The sequence below is a fragment of the Plecotus auritus genome, assembly GCF_963455305.1.
Source record: "Plecotus auritus genome assembly, chromosome: 6".
In the NCBI taxonomy this organism is placed as follows: Eukaryota; Metazoa; Chordata; class Mammalia; order Chiroptera; family Vespertilionidae; genus Plecotus; species Plecotus auritus.
In genome coordinates, this window is record NC_137773.1 from 94,144,370 (window position 1) to 94,164,552 (window position 20,183).

The 20,183-nt window shown below is 41.4% G+C and overlaps 1 protein-coding gene across 1 annotated transcript; it reads right to left on the reverse strand.

Moving 5' to 3' along the window:
- Positions 1-436: 436 nt before the first annotated feature.
- On the reverse strand, positions 437-1,405 carry LOC308251758 (olfactory receptor-like protein OLF4; the record flags this gene model as incomplete). Its single annotated transcript, XM_080675463.1, has 1 exon — positions 437-1,405. One exon carries the CDS (start codon positions 1,403-1,405, stop codon positions 437-439), a length of 969 nt encoding a protein of 322 aa, XP_080531589.1.
- Positions 1,406-20,183: the final 18,778 nt, after the last annotated feature.

Sequence of the window (20,183 nt, forward strand, 5' to 3'; positions counted from 1 at the left end):
TTAACACAGATTCCCACCTTGTTTTTAAACAAATAATAACTTAATAATCTGTGCAATGATACCCACTATCTAGGTGTGCTCATTTTCAACCTGTTTATAAATCATTTTTAATCATTGTAAATGCAGATTACTGGGGCCCTTCTGGAGGGGGACTCAGAAACTGCATTTTATTTTAAAAAAATCTTTATTGTTGAAAGTATTAGATATGTCCCCCTTTTTCGCCCATTGACCCCTTCTAGCCCACCCCCATCCCCTGCCCCAGGCGTTTACTACCTTATTGTCTGTGTCCAAGGGTTATGCATATATGCACATAAGTTCTTTGGTTGATCTCTTCCAACCCACTCAGCGCCCACCACCCCCCCCCCCACCTTCCTTCTGAGATTGGACAGTCTGTCCCATGCTTCTATGTCTGACTCTGAGACTTTGACCTCTGCCATCAGGGGTGTGTCTTCAGTCTTAGGACAACTGGCCTGTTTGTAGTTTCCTTCTCAAAGAATGTCTTCAGCGCCTGTTTGATGTCCTTGTTCCTGAGACTGTAGATGAAGGGGTTCAGCATGGGTGTGACCACAGTGTACATCACTGAAGCTGTTTCACTTGAATGTGAGCTCTGGATAGCAGCAGAGCTGAGGTACACACCTAGCGTTGTACAATAAAATAAGGAGACAACGGAGAGGTGAGACGCACAGGTAGAAAATGCTTTGTACTTCCCCTGAGCTGATGACATTCCACGTATGCAGGACACTATCTTAGAATATGAGTAAAGGATCCCAGCAAAAGGACCACCACCAAGCAGGACAGCTGCAAAATACATCACCATGTTATTAAGAAAGGTGTCCGAACAGGCAAGTTGGATCATCTGATTGAGTTCACAGATAAAGTGGGGGATTTCCAAGTTTGCACAGAAGGACAGCCTCAACGCCATTAAGCATTGTAACAAGGAATTCAGGATACTCATGATCCAAGACATCAGAACCAGCAGTCCACAGAGCCGGGGGTTCATGATGACCATGTAGTGCAGGGGGTGGCAGATGGCCACATACCTGTCATAGGCCATCACTGTCAGGAGAAAAACGTCCAACACTGAAAAGAGTATAAGAAAATATATCTGTGTGATGCATCCTGCATAGGTGATGGCTTTGTTTTGTGTCTGGACATTCACAAGCATCTTTGGGATGGTGGTGGAGGTGAAACAGATGTCTACCAAGGACAAGTTGGAGAGGAAGAAGTACATGGGTGTGTGGAGGTGGGAGTCTGAGCTGACGGCCAGAATGATGAGCAGGTTTCCAAGCACAGTGATCAGGTACATGGAGAGGAAAAGCCCAAATATGAGGGGCTGCAGTTCTGGATCCTCTGAAAATCCCAGGAGAATGAATTCTGAAATTTGTGTACCATTCTCTGGTGGCATATGGTGGAGGTGACTACTAGGAAAGAGGGAAATAATATGACTAATTCACAAAAACTTGTATTACAGATTTGAAATGCTAACATTTTTATTTGTAGAGAAAGGATTAATTTTAATATATTGTGTATGAATATGGTCCCCTTTCAGGGAAGCCCCTGTGCCACCTGTGATATGAAGCTTTTGCATCACTCATAATTTTTCCTTAAGGTATTATGTATTCTACAGTTTTAGTGAGATATTTTTCATGTATTTCAGGAATATAAATTGAGTGCTGACCATGTTTTTGGCACTGTCCAGGCTGTAAGTATAGGGTGCTGAAGAACAAAAGTTTCTATAATTCAATGATGGAGATGATTCCTGGCTCTGAGTCAGGGTGGGTGTGGAAGGCAACTAATTGGTGTGTCTCTCTCACATGGATGTTTCTCTCCCTCTCCCCTCTCAAAATCAATGAAAAAAATATCCTCATGTGAGGATTAACTACCAGTATATATATAACATTTCAGATGGTGACAGGTGTTATGAAGAAAAGGAAAGCAGGTATAAAGAAATGAATAGGGTGTTTTGTTTTTCATGGGTGTTTAGGCAAGACATACAAACAAGATGTCACTTTTTTCTTTTAAATATATTTTATTGATTTTTTAACAGAGAGGAATGGAGAGAGAGTTAGAAACATGGATGAGAGAGGAACATCAATCAGCCACCTCCTGCACACCCCCTACTGGGAATGTGCTCTCAACCAAGGTACATGCCCTTGATTGGAATTGAACCTGGGACCCTTGAGTCCGCAGGCCAATGCTCTATCCACTGAGCCAAACCGGTTAGGGCAACAAGAGGTCGTTTGTAAAGAGAACTCAAGTAAGAGAGGGAGATGCAAAGTTCTGTGGGAAAGCATGTGCTTGGCAGAGGGAATGGCCAGGTTAAGGTCCTGAGGAAGATGTTTGTTTTAATGTTCAGCCAAAAAAGGAAACCAGTGTTGGAGGTGAATGAGCATGAGGAAGAGGATGAGAGAAGGTGTCAGACAAGTTGGGGCCACTCTGCTACTCTTGAAACCTCAGGCACAGGGACTTATTCACACTGCCTCTTGCACTTTGTTGCAGATGTGCCCCATGGATGCAAACAGATCCCTCCTTAGTACCTTCTCTTGATCGAGTTCTGGCTCCTGTATTGTTAGATTTACCTCGGAATATATGATCCCTAGTCCTCCTGTTTTGAGGACTGCTCTCTCTCTCTCTCTCTCTCTCTCTCTCTCTCTCTCTCTCTCTCTCTCTCTCTCTCTCTCAAACACACACACACTATACCATGGTTATATTATTTCCGGGCCTTTCTCAGACTGATTTGACAAGGAGTGGCTATAACCCAAGTTGGCCAGATCATTCACGTGTATACTGTAAAAATGGTTTCTAGCAATTCCAATTTGTATTCCTCCCATAGACAAATAAACTTGGGCTCCATATGGGGATGATGATTTTTCTGCTGTGTATTTAAACAAACATTTAAAAAAATCTGTTTATATCCTGACTATTGTAAATAATGCTGCAATGAACACAGGGTGGCCATATCTTTTTGAATTAGTGTTTTTGTTTTTTACAGATAAATACCAGAAGTAGCATTTCTGCGAGTCCATCGATAAATGAATGGATAATGAATGTGGTACATACACACATACACACACATGGTGGGGCAAAAGTAGATTTACAGTTGTTCACATGGAAAATAATACAATAATTAAAAAGTAATAATATAAGAATAAACTCTGTGTTCTGTGTACTCACAGCTATAAATCTACTTTTGCTCTACCTGTATATACACTATAGAATATTACTCAGCAATAAAAAGAATGAAACCTTGCTATTTGCAACAACAAGGGACAGGCCTAGGGAGCATTATGCTAAGTCAAACAAGTCAGACAGATAGAGAAATACCATATAATTTCACTTACATGTAGAATCTTAAACAAAAAAAATAAACCAACAACCCCAAAAAAGCAATAACAAACTCAAAGATACAGAATAAGCAGATGGAGGTGAGGGAATGGGTGGAAAAGGTGAAGGGGAATACGGGGAACAATCTTTCAGTTATAAAATAAATAAATCATGTATATGTAGTGTATAGCACAACAAAAATAGTTAATAATATCTTAATAACTTTGCACAGTGACAGATGGGTACTAGACTTATTGTGGTGACCACATTGTAAGTATATAAATGTTGAATCACTATGTTGTACACCTGAACTTAATATAATATTGCATGCTAAGCATACTTTAATAAAGGATAAACCATAAAATAATAGTTGTAATTGTATAAAAATTCTGTTGACTAAACAGAGTGAGAGCAAAAGGAATGAAATGAAACAAGGAGTTAAAAATGATCTAATAAGCTCAGGTGTGAGGAAGAAATCCCTTGCTTGGTTCTGGCAGCATTTGAACCCTAAACACATTCCCCGGATGCCCAGCAAAATAATAAGAGCACAAAAAGAAATTTGTCTAAAACACAAAAGAGGTGATATCTTTACGGTGTCACTTTACATATTGTACACCCAAAGCAAAGGGATAAAACAACACTTCACAGAAGAAAATATCAAGGGGAACATTTTATTTAATTTTTTAATTTAATTTTATTGTTTAAATTATTACACATAGTAGTACATATATCTCCTTTTTTTTTCAAGGGGAACATTTTAAATACCAAGCAGTGAAGACTTGTTTTTTTCTGGACCTATTTTGTAATTATCTGACCAGTTCATTTTTATATGGTCTGAGGGAGGATGAGCCCCTTTCTTCCTTTTCTGACGTGGCAACTTTCCTATTATTTCTTGGGCTTTGGGTTTTGATCTCTTTTGTGACAAACCCAGTGGGCACACTCTGTTCCTGGTCCGGTCTTTATCTAACATGCAAAACCTCCCAGACCCAGACCATGCTTTATAAATCCTGCCACACCATGACAATTTTTACACTGAAAAGCTTTCTTCATATGATTCTTCCTGAGGACATTATTTTAAGCACACATTTATTTCATTGTTCTCTGCCCTCACTGTACTACTGCATGATCAAAAGAGCAGCATAACCAATGGACACAGACACTAGGGGGGTGAGGGCATGTGCTGAGTGGGTGGGGGAGGCGGGGGGAGGTCAATAGGGAAAAAGGGGGACATATGCTCTACTATTTGTAATACTTTAAACATTTAAAAAAGAAGAGCAGGGATTTCCCCTGCTTTGTTCACATTTTGAGTTTTTCACAAAGGTATGTGCATGGATACACACTTACATAGAAACAAAACATGGAAAGACAGAAGGGATAACAAACCAGGTTAAAATGAATAGTTTCAAAACAAACATAATAAACATAATTGAATGAAGAATCAAATATTAACCAAAAGAAGACATAATTTAAAGATATCAATATTGGTTAATAATTAAATTGTAAATTTAGAAGAATATAATACATAATGTTCCTAGAATGTTCTGGCACATAGCAGATGCTCAATTATTATTCATTTAATGATTCCAGAATTAGGTCCCAATGCATATAAACATTTACCTTATTGCAAAGCTTGCCTTTCAATTTAATATTTAGTATTCCTCTTTGACTTTTAAATAATTTTTCTCATGTGAATACCCAGCATGAGAGAAGATGCTGCAATGTACGTCTCACCAACTGCTGTTGCAAGGTACCATCTCCCTGCACTGGTCAGGGTCTTTTCAATAAAAGCAAAACATGCTCCAACACACCTCACCTTGGAAATTTAACACAAACATCTCACTTCACTGCATTGTCCTCCACACCTACTCTCTATTTCTTTCTCCCCGAACAGCAGAACTCCTCAGATATGTTTTCATTTTACTGCAATCATTTTATGCATCTCACTCATTCTACAGTGTCCTCCAACTGGACTCCCATTCCCACCACCTAATTGTCAACTATGGGCCCTGTACTGCAGATTCAAAGAGAAACATCCTTATTAACCTATTAAGTAAATTAAGAATAAATTAGTTAATTAACGGGTTGAGCTGATTAGGGTCACAGTGACTCAGATAAAAGCTGACAGGTTCCATCCTGTCTGACCCTTTCCTGATGTACGTTATGGGCTCTCAGACTCACCTGGATGGGTCTCTGAGAGAAAGGTCTCCGTGTGGAAGTCTGAATGCTCCCTGGATGGTTGATGATGTAGACTGAAGCTCTGTTCCCACATGAGACAGCAGGAAGGAGTGAAGCATCAGTTCCTGAGCCAGCTTAGGAGTCAAAAGCACCAGTCATGTGTTGTCCCCCAGCGTTGTACAATTCTGAGGACTGCACAGGGGAGGTATTTACAGCTCTCTCTATGCCTGCTCATCAGACACATTTCCCTTGTGTTATTCCAACTGCTAAGCACATGATTTCCCTGTGGGCCTGTGGAATAAACAGAAAGGAAAATTTCCTAATGATTCTCTGATCCTAAGGGACCAGGTTAGAAGTCAAGTAAATTTAGTTTTTATTTTCCCTTGTCCTTGATCTTCTTGCTTTCCATAGATCTGACCTCCTACGCTGAGTTACCCCAACACTGAGTTAACATTTTCCCGAGTGTCTGAGGCCAAGAAACCTGTCAGGACCAAGTCCCTTTGATCCTCCAGCACTGATCTGTGGTGGGGACACAGCCCTGATTCTCCAGAGAATTGCTATCTTTCTCTCCAACAAGGGGAGAGCTGTGTTCTTTTGATAGGCAATTGCAATTCTGACACCACAGTCTTTGGCTCAGGACACATTTGTTAAAATGATAAAGGATTCACAAGTTAAGAGCTGTCATTAAGTCCCTCATTGTAAAATACTAGAGGCCTGGTGCACGAAATTCGTGCATGGGGGGGGGTGTCCCTCAGCCCAGCCTGCACCCTCTTTAATCTGGGACCCCTCCAGGGATGTCCGACTGCCCATTTAGGCCCGATCCTACCAGGATTGGGCCTAAACGAGCAGTCGGACATCCCTCTCACAATCCAGGACTGCTGGCTCCCAACTGCTCGCCTGCCTGCCTTCCTGATTGCCCCTAACCCCTTCTGCCTGCCAGCCTGATCACCCTCTAACCACTCCCCTGCCAGCCTGATTGCCCCTAACTGCCCTCCCCTGCAGGTCTGGGTGCTCCCCAACTGCCCTTCCCTGCAGGCCCGGTCACCCCCAACTTCCCTTCTCTGCTGGCCAGGTCAGCCCTAACTGCCCTCCCCTGCTTGCCATCTTGTGGTGGCCATCTTGTGTCCACATGGGGGCAGTCATCTTTGACCACATAGGGGCAGCTATCTTGTGTGTTGGAGTGATGGTCAATTTGCATATTACTCTTTTATTAGCTAGGATAGAGGCCTGGTGCACGGGTGGGGGCCGGCTGGTTTGCCCTGAAGGGTGTCCTGGATCAGGGTGGGGGTTCCCTTGGGGCATGGAGCAGCCTAGGTGAGGGGCCTATGGTGGTTTGCAGGCTGGCCACACCCCCTGGCGACCCAAGCAGAGACCCTGGTATCTGGGATTTATTTATCTTCTATAATTCAAACTTCGTAGCCTTCAGCGGAGCCAAGCCTCCTGCTCGCTCCATGGCCGCAGCCATTTTTCTTGGGATTTATTTATCTTCTATAATTGAAACTTTGTAGCCTTGAGTGGAGGCCTGGGCCTGCCAGGGTGTGCAGAAAGCTTGGCTTCCTTCATCGCCAGGGGCAACCCAAGCCTCCTGCTCTCTCCAGCTCCATGGCTGCTGCCATTTTTGTTGGGATTTATTTATCTTCTATAATTGAAACTTTGTAGCCTTGAGTGGAGGCCTGGGCCTGCCATGGTGTGTGGAAAGCTTGGCTTCCTCCATTGCTGGGGAAACCCTAGCTTCCTGCTCGCTCCGTGGCCACAGCCATCTTGGTTGGGGTTAATTTGCATACTTGCTCCTGATTGGCTGGTGGGCGTGGCTTGTGGGTATAGCAGAGTGATGGTTAATTTGCATATTACTCATTTATTAGATAGTATACTGGAGGCCCAGTGCATGGGGGGATCCAAAAGCCTGGCCTGCACCCTCTCGCAATCCAGGACCCCTCAGGGGATGTCCCACTCCCGGTTTAGGCCCGATCCCCCTGGCCTGTGGGGATTGGGCCTAAACCAGCAGTTGGACATCCCCCGAGGGATATAGCAGTGCACCAAGTGGCAGGCAGCTAGGGAGGAGACTTAGCTGGTGCCAGCCACTTGTGCTCATCCTGGCCCGCTGTGCCTGTCACTGCTGCTCGGAGTTGGGAGAGGCTCCCGCTGCCGCAGCTGCGCTTTCCAGCCTGAGCCAGGCTTCTGGCTGAGCGGTGCTCCTCCTGAGGGAGTGCACTGACCACCAGGGGGCAGCTTCTGTGTTGAGTGTCTGTCCCCTGGTGGTCAGTGTGCATCTTAGTGACTGGTGGACCGGTAGTAATGGTCACTTAGGCTTTTATATATATAGATGTTAATTATGAGATATATGTAGATATTCTTATGCCACATAACCTGCGCTTAGCATCTTATAAGCATAATTTTATATAATTTTTGAAAAATCCACTCTATAAGATAGTTCTATTATGAACTCTATTCCCCTTTGCATAAATGGGGGGTTTAGTGATCTGCTCAAAGTTACAAATGAGTAAGGGATGGGCCTTGATTGGAATTTGTCATGCTGCTTTCAGTTTTCAAACTCTGGGCCAGTGATTCTCAACCTGAGATGATTTTGCCCAAGGGAATATTTGTCAATGTCTAGAGGGAGGCCACTGAACCCCTATAATACCCCACACAAATGTCATATTGGAAATTCAGTGAGCTAAACAGAAGATGCTGTAATCAGAGAGCCGAATTTGGAGTCTTTATGTCAAAAGCTGGTGGACTTGGGTCTCTCAAATTCTCGTGACCCTGAATGAACTTAGGGGTTAGCTTATAAAGGCAAAAAAAAAAAAAAAAATCCCATGTGCTGGGATGGGGGTAGTGTGCTTAGCAGATATCTTGCAGAAAGCTTGTAGCCTTGAGCACAGCTCAGATAACCAGAAGACACCTGGTATGGGAGGAACCAGGGATGGACCAAATCCCCATGCCAGCAGAGCGGCTTGCAGGACCAGATAATTAAGAGGCTAACAAGAATGTGCATTAGGTTACTGGCAGAGATTCAGATTGCTAGCCCCTCCCCCAAAATGTCTTATTTTCCCCATTATTCGAGCAAGCGTGCTTACAGAAGCTAGAAATAGCAGTTACTTCTATCAGGGAGGCTATCTGGTTTAGTTACTTCCGGGAATTAACAGAACAAAGGACTATCTGTGTTTTGTGGAAAATTTTAAATGGCAGTTCTTACAAAATGGAGGTTACAGGAACAAGATGGAGTGCCTATGGTTCAGATGGAGGCCGAGGGACAGGATGGAGTCAGTCCTTTCAAGGCCCATTGTTCACAAATACTAGTAGTTATCCTGCCTCAATTGTCAAGTGAAAGGTGAAAACCTAGTGTAGTGGTTGGCAAACTTATTAGTCAACAGAGCCAAATATCAACAGTACAACGATAGAAATTTCTTTTGAGAGCCAAATTTTTAAAACTTAATCTTCTTCTAATGCCACTTCTTCAAAATAGACTTGCCCAGGCTGTGGTATTTTGTGAAAGAGCCACACTCAAGGGGCCAAAAAGCCACATGTGGCTCGCGAGCCGCGGTTTGCTGACCACTGACCTAGTGAGACCAGCACTTCCAAAACTTCAATGTGCATATGAATCATTCAGGATTCTAGTTTCTTTGCAGATCTGGGTGGGCCCAGAGATTCTGAAAATCAACGTCTCCCAAAAAGTGTTGATGCTGCTGGTCCTGGTCTGAGGACCACTCTGTGACCACCAAGGTTGTGGCTCTGTGTCAGAGTCAAGATGTAGGTCTTCTGAACCAAAATTTTATTTCTGTGTAGTTAAAGAATGCTTTTATTGATTTTTAGAAAGAGATGAAGGCAGAGGATAGAGAGAAACATTGATGAGAAAGAAACATCACTGATCAGCTGCCTCCTGCCTGCACTCACTGGGGATGGAGCCTATAACTCAAGCATGTACCCTGACCAGGAATCGAACCATGACCTCTTGTCTTGGTTCCTGGGTCAATGCTCAACCACTGAGCAACACTGGCTAGGCTATTCCCATGTAATTTGAATGAACAGTATATTTACTTATTCCAGAAGCTCTTATACATTCTGTGTTTCGTTCTTTTATATAAAGATCCTTAAACAACATCAAATAAGCTTCTGAGAAAGGCTTTGTCCATCTTACCTAATAAAAGAGAAACATGCAAATTAACCATCACTCCGCTACACCCACAGCCAATCAGAGTGAGTATGCAAATTAACCCAACAAAGATGGAGGTTAATTTGCATATGCAGGGCGCAGTGGCTTGAGTCCTGCTATGAGGGGAAGGGGGGCGGTGGAGGGAGCTACTGGAGTGGTGCTCCAGACAGAAGTGAGGACTTGCCGGCTCCGGGTGGCCTGGGAGCGGGGAGGTGCTGGCTCCTTGGTGGCTGGGGAGCGAGGACTTGCCGGCTCCCGGGCGAGCCGGGAGCAGGAACTTGCTGGCTCCCAGGCGGCTGGGGAGCAGGGACGTGCTGGCTCCCGGGCGGCCCTGGGTGGCTGGGAGTGAAGCCAGGGGAAGGAAGGCCTATTTTTGCACGAATATCGTGCAACGGGCCTCTAGTTTTTAAAATAAAAGTCTTAGAGTGAGTTTCAATAATGTATTTCTGAAAAAGACCATGTAGCAGATAAATAGGAGCCTCCAAAAGATGTCTGCATCCAATCCCATAAACTTTGAATATATTATTTTTATACTAAAGGGGGGGCATTAAGGTAGTAGATGGAATATTTTGCTAATCAGCTGACTTGTAAAAAATGTTTATATCTTTAATGTTCACATTTCATCACTGCAGAGAGAACAACAATAGTACAATGATCTCCCTTTTAGATTATAAGTTGGAACATAATTATGCAGGTGGAACTAATGTAATCACCATGGTCCTAGAATGCAGAAAAAAAAGGAAAAATAGTTGGGATCAGAGGGATTTTTGGAGATAGTCTGCACTGGTGTCTGTGGAGATGGAGAAGGGACCACAAGCCAAGGAATGCTTGTGGCCTTGAGAACCTGGGAAAGGAGAGGAAACAGATTCTCTCCTGGTGCCCCCAGAAGGAATTGGCCCTGCAGACAACTTGATTTTAGTCAATTGAGACTAGTTTCAGACTTCTGACCTCCAAAACAGTAAGAGCATAAGTGTGTTTCTTTTATGCCACTGAGTGCAGTATTTTATTACAACAGCCACAGAAATGTAATACAGACATTTATCCAAACATTTTATTTTTTTAAAATATATTTTTATTGATTTCAGAAAGGAGAGGGAGAGATAGAAACATCAATGATGAGAGAGAATCATTGATTGGCTGCCTCATGCATGCCCCACACTGGAGATGGAGCCTGCAACCCAGGCATGTGCCCTGACCGGGAATTGAACCTTGACCTGGTTCATAGTGATACGGAATTTTTGGACTGGAACCCGGATTCTTTGTCTGCCAGAATCGAAGAATGAATCCACAGACAGAAAGTGGTATAGCAAAGGTGGAAATTTATTGAAGAAAAAGTACAGACTCCCACATGGGGAGAGGGAAAGAGTCCCACAGAATGGACTCCCACGTGGGGAGGGGGAAAGGGTCCAACTAAGTTCCTTTTTCCTATAGCTTATAAAGGCTGCAGATCCTGGTGCCTTGATATCCCCTCTGATTGGTCATCACTATTCCCTTAGACTGGTTACTATAGTAACTCCTGGGCTCAAAGGTTGAGTCTCACATGGGACATGTGAGGTTCTCCCCACTCCTTCCCTATTGTTTTTCTATTACCTTTGGGCTTTCTTCTTCTCCTTCTGGATAAAGGGCTTCCTTCTCTTTATTCTGTAAATATAGACCTTTTGCTGTTTCCAGCTCTCTCATTCTATGGAAATGTACTTGTTGCAGCTTTCCAGCTCCTCCATTCTATGGAAATATACCTTCTGCTGCTCTGAAGCCCTGTGCTTTCTCCATGGTCCCCCTAATTTCCAAAATTTCTAGTATTTTCTAAACTTGTCCTATTTTACCCCCAAAATTTCTGTTTCAATAGGTACACGCTCAACCACTGAGCCACGCCAGCTGGGCCAAACTTTTTTTTCCTGGAGGAAATGGAATATTAGCTTCTCAATTAATTCACTTAGCTTCCCTTGGTAAGAATAGTTTGTGTTAAAGTCTAAGTTTAAGTAGACTTAAGTAAAATATCTAAAGTCAATTTGGACATTATGCCCCATTAGCTGGTACCATGAATTCCCTATAGTGTCTTTGTGCCTGAATTTTCTATATTCCTTTATTTCACATTAATTCAACCATTTATTCTTTTAATTTCTATCCTACCCAAATTTCTCACAAATTTTCTCTCAACATAAAATATGGGATTATTAATGAGTCTTTGTATATCTGTGTGTGAGTGTGCTTATTTTAAGCATCTACAAATGCACACACGTATGCACATAGATATACTTCTTACTTATAAGAGAGTTCATGGACTTAACAAGTATTTCCAAACATTTTATTTATTTCTAACAACATTCATCTGAATTAGGTTTATTATCACACTACCATCATAAATAAGGCAAAGAGGCTCAAGCTGGTTGCATTTTTTATATTTATATAACAAAGCAACACACTTTGGTGGAATTATACAGACACAGACGCATGCAGTATGCATTTTAATTTTTGCATGGCTCTTTTAATTCAGCAAATTTCATACTTTTAAATATTAGTTTGTAATATGCTTTTAAAATCCTTTAAAAAAATCTTTATTGTTGAAAGTATTATAGATGCTCCCATTTTTCCCCTTTGAACCCTGTCTAGCCTGCACCTGCCCTCTGCCCCTGGCATTCACCACACTGTTGTCTAGGATCAGGCGTCCTCAAACTACAGCCCGCGGGCCACATGCGGCCCACCGAGGACATTTATCCAGCCCGCCGGGTGCCGCTGCCTGTCCTGCTTAGCGGCCGACTCGTCCCGGGCCCACAGTGCGCATAGGAATTTGTTCATAGTTTTTTTTTTTTTAAACTATAGTCCGGCCCTCCAACAGTCTGAGGAACAGTGAACTGGCCCCCTCTTTAAAAAGTTTGAGGACCCCTGGCTCTAGGTCCATGTGTTAGAAATAAGGTGAGCCCCCCAAGTCAGGAGTCCTGGTAGAACACAAAACATACTCGGGAGCCAGACAGCAAGGCAAGCATCTTTACTTCTACATAGAACGGTGTGCACACTGAGCAGGTGGGCTGCTCGGGTTTATAATTCCTGACGCACGTGACCTGTCCTTTGCTCTTGATTGGAGCTCCGGTGCACAGTCTTTCGCGATTGGCTAATTCAAAGGAAGGGGCTGGCCTTTGTTGTTTCAAGATGGCAGCCCCAGGGGAGCTGCAAGCCATGTGGCCAACATGGCGGCTGCCAAGTCACGCAGTCCAAAATGGCATCTGTCTAAACCAGTGGTTTTCCACCTTTCTAATGCCGTGACCCTTTAAAACAGTTCCTCATGTTGTGGTGACCCCCACCCATAAAATTATTATTATTATTTTTTAATTTCTTTATTGATTAAGGTATTACATATGTGTTCTTATTCCCCCATTACCCCCCACCTCCCATTCATGCCCGCACCCCCCTGTTGTCTGTGTCCATTGATTAGGCTTACATGCATGCATATAAGTCCTTTGATCTTTCCCCTTACCCCCACCCTCCACTACCTTCCCTGAGGTTTCACATTCTGATTGATGTTTCTCTGTCTCTGGATCTATTTTTGTTCATCAGTTCATGTTGTTCATTATATTCCACAAATGAGTGAGATCATGTGATATTTATCTTTCTCTGCCTGGCTTATTTCACTTAGCATAATGCTCTCCATTTCCATCCATGTTGTTGCAAATGGTAAGAACTCCTTCTTTCTTACCGCAGCGTAGTATTCCATTGTGTAGATGTACCACAGTTTTTTAATCCACTCATCAGCTGATGGGCACTTAGGCTGTTTCCAAATCTTAGCTATGGTGAATTGTGCTGCTATGAACATAGGGGTGCATATATCCTTTCTGATTGGTGTTTCTAGTTTCTTGGGATATATTCCTAGAAGTGGGATCACTGGGTCAAATGGGAGTGCCATTTTTACTTTTTTGAGGAAACTTCATACTGTTCTCCACAGTGGCTGCACCAGTCTGTATTCCCACCAGCAGTGCACGAGGGTTTCTTTTTCTCCGCATCCTCACCAGCACTTGTCATTTGTTGATTTGTTGATAATAGCCATTTTGACAGGTGTGAGATGGTACCGCATTGTTGTTTTGATTTGCATCTCTCTGATGACTAGTGACTTTGAGCAGGTTTTCATATATCTCTTGGCCTTACTTCTGTCTTCTTTCGAAAAGTGTCTATTTAGATCAGTTGCCCATTTTTTGATTGGGTTTTTTATCTTCTTTTTGTTAAGCTGCACGAGTTCCCTGTAAATGTTGGAGATTAAACCCTTATTGGAGATAACATTGGCAAATATGTTCTCCCATGCTGTGGGCTTTCTTGTTGTTCTATTGATGGTTTCTTGTGCTGTGCAGAAGCTTTTTATTTTGATGTAGTCCCATTTGTTTATTTTCTCTTTAGTTTCCATTGCCCTAGGAGCAGTATCGGTGAAGAAATTGCTTCGGCATATGTCAGAGATTTTTCTGGCTGTGGATTCCTCTAGTATTTTTATGGTTTCTCGTCGTATGTTTAAGTCTTGTATCCATTTTGAGTTTATTTTTGTGTATGGTGAAAGTTGGTGGACTAGTTTCACTTTTTAGCATGTATCTGTCCAATTTTCCAAACACCATTTATTGAAGAGACTGTCTTGACTCCATTGTATGTTCATGCCTCCTTTGTCAAATATTAATTGAGCATAGTGATTTGGGTTGATTTCTGGCTTCTATTCCAGTGATATATGTGTCTGTTCTTGTACCAGTACCAGGCAGTTTTGAGAACAGCGGCTTTGTAATACAGCTTGATATCTGGTATTGAGATCCCACCTACTTTGTTCTTCTTTCTCAGGATTGCTGTGGCTATTCGGGTTTTTTTTTATTTTTTTTATTCCAGATGAATTTTTGGAGAGTTCTTTCTAGGTCTGTGAAATATGCCATTGGTATTTTAATGGGGAGTGCATTGAATCTATAGATTGCTTTGGGTAGTATGGACATTTTAATGATGTTGATTCTCCCAATCCATGACCATGGTATGTTCTTCTATCTGTTTACGTCTTCCTCTATATCTTTTTTCAGTGTCCTGTAGTTTTCTGCGTATAGGTCTTTTACCTCCTCAGTTAAGTTTATTCCTAGGTATCTTAATTTTTTTGGTGCAATGGTAAATCGGATTACTTTTTTAGTCTCTCTTTCTGTAAGTTCACTATTGGTGTATAGAAATGCCATAGATTTCTTGGCGTTAATTTTGTATCCTGCTACATTGCTGAATTCATTTATTAAGTCTAATAGTTTTTTGATGGAGTCTTTCAGGGTTTTTATGTACAATATCATGTCATCTGCAAATAAGGACAGCTTTACTTCTTCTTTTCCAATTTGGATGCCTCTTTTTTCTTCTTCTTGTCTAATTGCAATGGCTAATACTTCCAGTACTATGTTGAACAGGAGTGGTGAGAGTGTGCATCCCTGTCTTGTTCCTGTTCTTAGGGGAAATGGTTTTAGTTTTTGCCCATTGAGTTTGATGTTAGCTGTGGGTTTATCATATATGGCTTTTTTATGTTGATGTATGATTCTTCTATTCCCACCTTGTTGAGAGTTTTTATCAAGAAAGGGTGTTGGATTTTGTCAAATGCTTTTTCTGCATCAGTTGATATGACTATGTGATTTTCATCTTTCAATTTGCTTATGTGATGTATCAGGTTTATTGATTTGCAGATATTGTACCATCCTTGCACCCCTTGTATAAATTCTACTTGGTCATGGTGTATGATCTTTCTGATGTAGTACTGTATCCGATTTGCTAGGATTTTGTTGAGGATTTTGGCATCTATGTTCATGAGGGATATTGCCTTGTAATTCTCTTTCATTGTGTTGTCTTTATCTGGTTTTGGTATTAGGGTGATGCTGGCTTCATAGAAGGAGCTTGGAAGTGTTCCTTCCTCTTGAATTTTTTGGAATAGTCTGAGGAGGATAGGTTTTAATTCTTCCTTGAATGTTTGGTAAAACTCCCCTGTGAACCCGTCTGTCCCTGGGCTTTTGTTTGCTGGAAGCTTTTTGATGACTGCTTCAATTTCTTCCATAGTTATTGGCCTATTGAGATGTTTAGATTCTTCCTGATTGAGTTTTGGAAGGTTATATTTTTCTAGGAATATGTCCATTTCCTCCAGGTTGTCCAGTTTGTTGGAATAGAGTTGTTCGTTATATTTTTTAACAATCCTTTGTATTTCAGTGGGGTCTTTGTTATTTCACCTCTTTCATTTCTGATTTTGTTTATTTGGGTCCTCTCTCTTTGCTTCTTGGTGAGCCTGGCTAGAGGTTCATCAATCTTGTTTATCCTTTCAAAGAACCAGCTCTTGGTTTTGTTGATCTCTTGTATTGTTTTTTTTTTGTCATCTATCTCCGCTCTGATCTTTATTATTTCCTTCCTTCTGCTTACACTGGGCTTTTATTGTTTCTCTCCTTCTAACTCTGTGAGTTGTAGGATTAGGTAATTTATTACCATTGTTTCTTGTTTTTGCAGTATGCTTGTAGAGCTATGAACTTTCCTCTCAAGACTGCTTTCACTGTGTCCCTTAGATTTTGGATTGTAGTGTTTTCATTGTCATGTGTTGCCATGATGTTTTTTTATTTCTTTTTTGATCTCTCTGGTAACCCAGTCATTGTTTAATAGCATGCTGTTTAGTCTCCATGTGTTTGATTTTTTTGGATTGTTTTTATTGTAGTTGATTTCCAGTTTTATGCCTCTGTGGTCTGAGAAGATGCTTGATATGATTTCTATCTTCTTGAATTTGAAGAGACTTTGTCTATGACCCAACATATGGTCTATCTTTGAAAATGACCCATGTGCACTTGAGAAGAATGTATATTCTGTGGCTTTGGGGTGAAATGTCTTGGAAATGTCAATTAATTTTATCTGGTCAAGTGAGTCATTTAGGATTGATATTTCTTTGCTGATTTTTTGTTTAGCGGATTTGTCCAATGGTCATAGTGGGGTACTAAAGTCTCCTACTATGATTGTATTGCTGTCAATCTCTCCCTTGATATCCTCCAGGAGTTTTTTTATGTATTTGGGTGCTCCTGTATTGTGTGCGTGTATGTTTACCATAGTTATTTCTTCTTGTTGGATTGCTCCCTTAAGTATTATGAAGTGGCCTTCCTTATCTCTTGTTTTGTCCTTCACTTTGAGATCTAATTTGTCAGATATAAATATTGCTACCCCAGATTTTTTTCATCTCCATTTGCCTGAAAAACCTTTTTCCATCCCTTCACCTTCAGTCTGTGTGCATCTTTTTTTTCTGAGGTGGATTTCTTGTAGACAGCTGATATATGGGTCATGTTTTCTTATCCAATTCGTTACCATATGCCTTTGATTGGGGCATTTAATCCATTTACATTTAAAGTTATTATTGATAAGTACTTATTTGTCACCATTTTTATTCTTTTCCCCTGTGTTCCTTCTTCATTTCCGAGTTCTTTTTTTTACAGCAGACCCTTTAGAATTTCTTGCATTGCTGGTTTGGTGGTAATAAATTCCCTTAGTCCTTTTTTGTCTGTGAAGCTCCTGATTTCACCTTCAATTTTGATTGATAGCCTTGCTGGGTACAGTATTCTTGGATTCAGACCCTTCCTTTGCATGACTTTGTATATTTCATTCCATTCCCTTCTGGCCTGATGAGTTTCTGTTGAGAAATCAGTCGCTAGTCTGATGGGGGTTCCTTTGTAGGTAATTTTCTGTCTCTCTCTGGCCACTTTTAAGATTCTTACTTTGTCATTGGTGTTTGCCAATTTAAGTATAATGTGCCTTGGCGTCAGTCTTTTGGGGTTAATTTTGCTTGGGACTCCGTGAGCTTCTTGGATTTGTGTGGGTTTTTTCTTCTCTATATCAGGGAAGTTTTCTGTCATTATTTCTTCAAACAGGTTTTCTATTCCTTGGTCAGTTTTCTCTCCTTCTGAAACCCCTATTATGCAGATATTGTTTTGTTTCGTGTTGTCCCAGAGTTCCCTTAGGCCAGGGGTGGGCAAACTTTTTGACTCGAGGGCCACAACGAGTTCTTAAACTGGACTGGAGGGCCGGAACAAAAGCATGGATGGAGTGTTTGTGTGTACTAATATAAATTCAAAGTAAACATCATTACATAAAAGGGTACGGTCTTTTTTTTTTATTTCAATAGTTTTATTCATTTCAAACATTTTAACAAGAAGAATGTAAACACTAATTATTATAATTTGAAACTTCAAAAAATGGAGGAATCATAGCACAATAACATACCTTATATTGAGGATGGCAAAGGCAAAATAAAATTGCCTAACAAAGGAAAGGTACAAAAGCCTTTCAAATTAAACTTAAATATAATAAAATAATTTAAAACTAAAACAAATAGAAAAGAAAATGTGTAAACAGTAAATGCGGTTAGTGGCCATGGTAGCGTTACTGATACCGCATCCGTATCAGCAAAAAAATGCAGCCGCAGCATGGCTAGTGTGACATGTCCTCTGTGTGTCTTTTTCCCTGCTGTGTGCGTCCGCAGTGGGAAAAAAAACTGCAGTGGATACAAGCCCTAAAAGCTGAAAGTCTTTGTTGTTTTATTAACAAGTCATTGTGATGTACAGAATGTGGAAACAGGAAAAAATTGTGTTTGAGTAGAGCTCTTAATCTTACCTCAGAAAGGCTCTGATACTGTGCTCTCCAGGGGCGTGTCTCCCTACATCACTATGATAACGTGTCTACACATTCCCAGGGTGATGTCGGGAGACGCGTCCGCGGGTATTACAAGGAGCCTCTGGAAAATTGAGAGGTTGTTCCTTCTACTGAATGGGCGGATATAAATCCGCCCACTCAGAAGAAGGAGCTGCGGCTGTGTTTCTCGACGTTGCCATGTTAACACTGCCACTGGTGAAGGAGCGGAGGGGAGAGCAAGAGAACCCTCCGCTCTTTTGGCTCCGTGGGCCAGATAGAACAGCCGAACGGGCCGGATCTGGCCTGCGGGCCATAGTTTGCCCACGGCTGCCTTAGGCTCTCCTCCTCCTTTTAAATTTTTTTTTCTAGAAGTTGCTCTACTTGGGTATTCTTTCCTACCTTGTCTTCTAGCTCACTGATGTGGTTCTCTGCTTCTTCTAGTCTACTCTTGATGCTTTTATTGAGTTCTTTACAGCAGCGATGTCATTTTTCATTTCTTCTTGGTTCTTACACATATTGTCGAATTTGTCTTCCATTCTTTTCAGCCACCTTATGACCATTTCTCTGAGGTCTTTCTCTGACAGGTTGCTTGCTTCCATTTTGTTTACTTCCTTTACTGGTGATGCCTGCTTTTCTTTCATATGTGGGCTGTTTCTTTGTCTCCTCATGGTCTCTCTTCTCCTGGTGTCTAGTTATGTAGTTCTCTCTATCCTTATCCCAGGCGAAATCTAACCTTTCCGTGGTGGAGTGTAGAGCTCCTCTGAATCCGCGTTTTTGCGCCAACTGGGGACCGGTGTTTGGGATTCGTAGCTGTTTGATGGGTGCCACAGTTGTAGATTTTCTGGCTTCCAATAACATCCACTTTGTCCTTCAAGATGGCACGGTCTCTGCTTCCGAGCTGGTGGGTCCAACAAACACTTCCTGTGCGACCCTCAGCTGTTCTTTCTATCTGTTTCGTGACAAGGTTCGGGACACATCTGTCTATTCCACTGCCAATTTTTCCTCCTCAAGCCCTTTGCTAATTTTTTGGTTGGATTATTTATCTTCCTTTTGTTAAGTTTTATGAGTTCCCTGTAAATATTGGAGATTAAACCCTTATCGGTGATAACATTGGCAAATATGTTCTTCCATGCAGTGAGCTTTCTTATTGTTTTGTTGATGGTTTCTCGTGCTGTGCAGAAGCTTTTTATTTTTATGTAGTGTCATTTTTTTAAATTTTCTCCTTAGTTTCCATTGCCATAGGAGCTGTATCGGTAAAGATATTGCTACAACGAATGTCTGCTATTTTGCTGCCTATGGCTTCTTTTAAGATTTTTATGGTTTTCCATCTTACATTTAAATTCTTTATCCATTTTGAGTTTATTTTTTTGTATGGCGTAAGTTTGTGGTCTAGTTTCATCTTTTTGCAACTATCTATCCTGTTTTCCCAACAATATTTATTGAAGAGACTGTCTTGACTCCATTGTATGCTCTTGCCTCTTTTGTCAAATATCAATTGAGCATAATGGCTTGGGTTGATTTCTGGGTTCTGTTTGGTTCCACTGGTCTATATGTCTGTTCTGTGCCAGTACCAGGCAGTTTTGAGAACAACAGCTTTGTAGTATAGCTTGATATCTGGTATTGTGATCCCTCCAACATTGTTCTTTTTTCTCAATATTGCTGCAGCTATTCAGGGACTTTTTTTTTTTAAATTCCAGACAAATTTTTGAAGAATTTGTTCTAGGTCTTTCAAGTATGCTGTTGTTATTTTAATGGGGATTGCATGGAATTTATAGATTGTTTTGGGTAGTATGGACATTTTAATGATGTTGATTCTACCAATCCATGAACATGGTATACACTGAGTGGCCAGATTATTATGATCTCTGAATGCATAATAATCTGGCCACTCAGTGTATTTGTA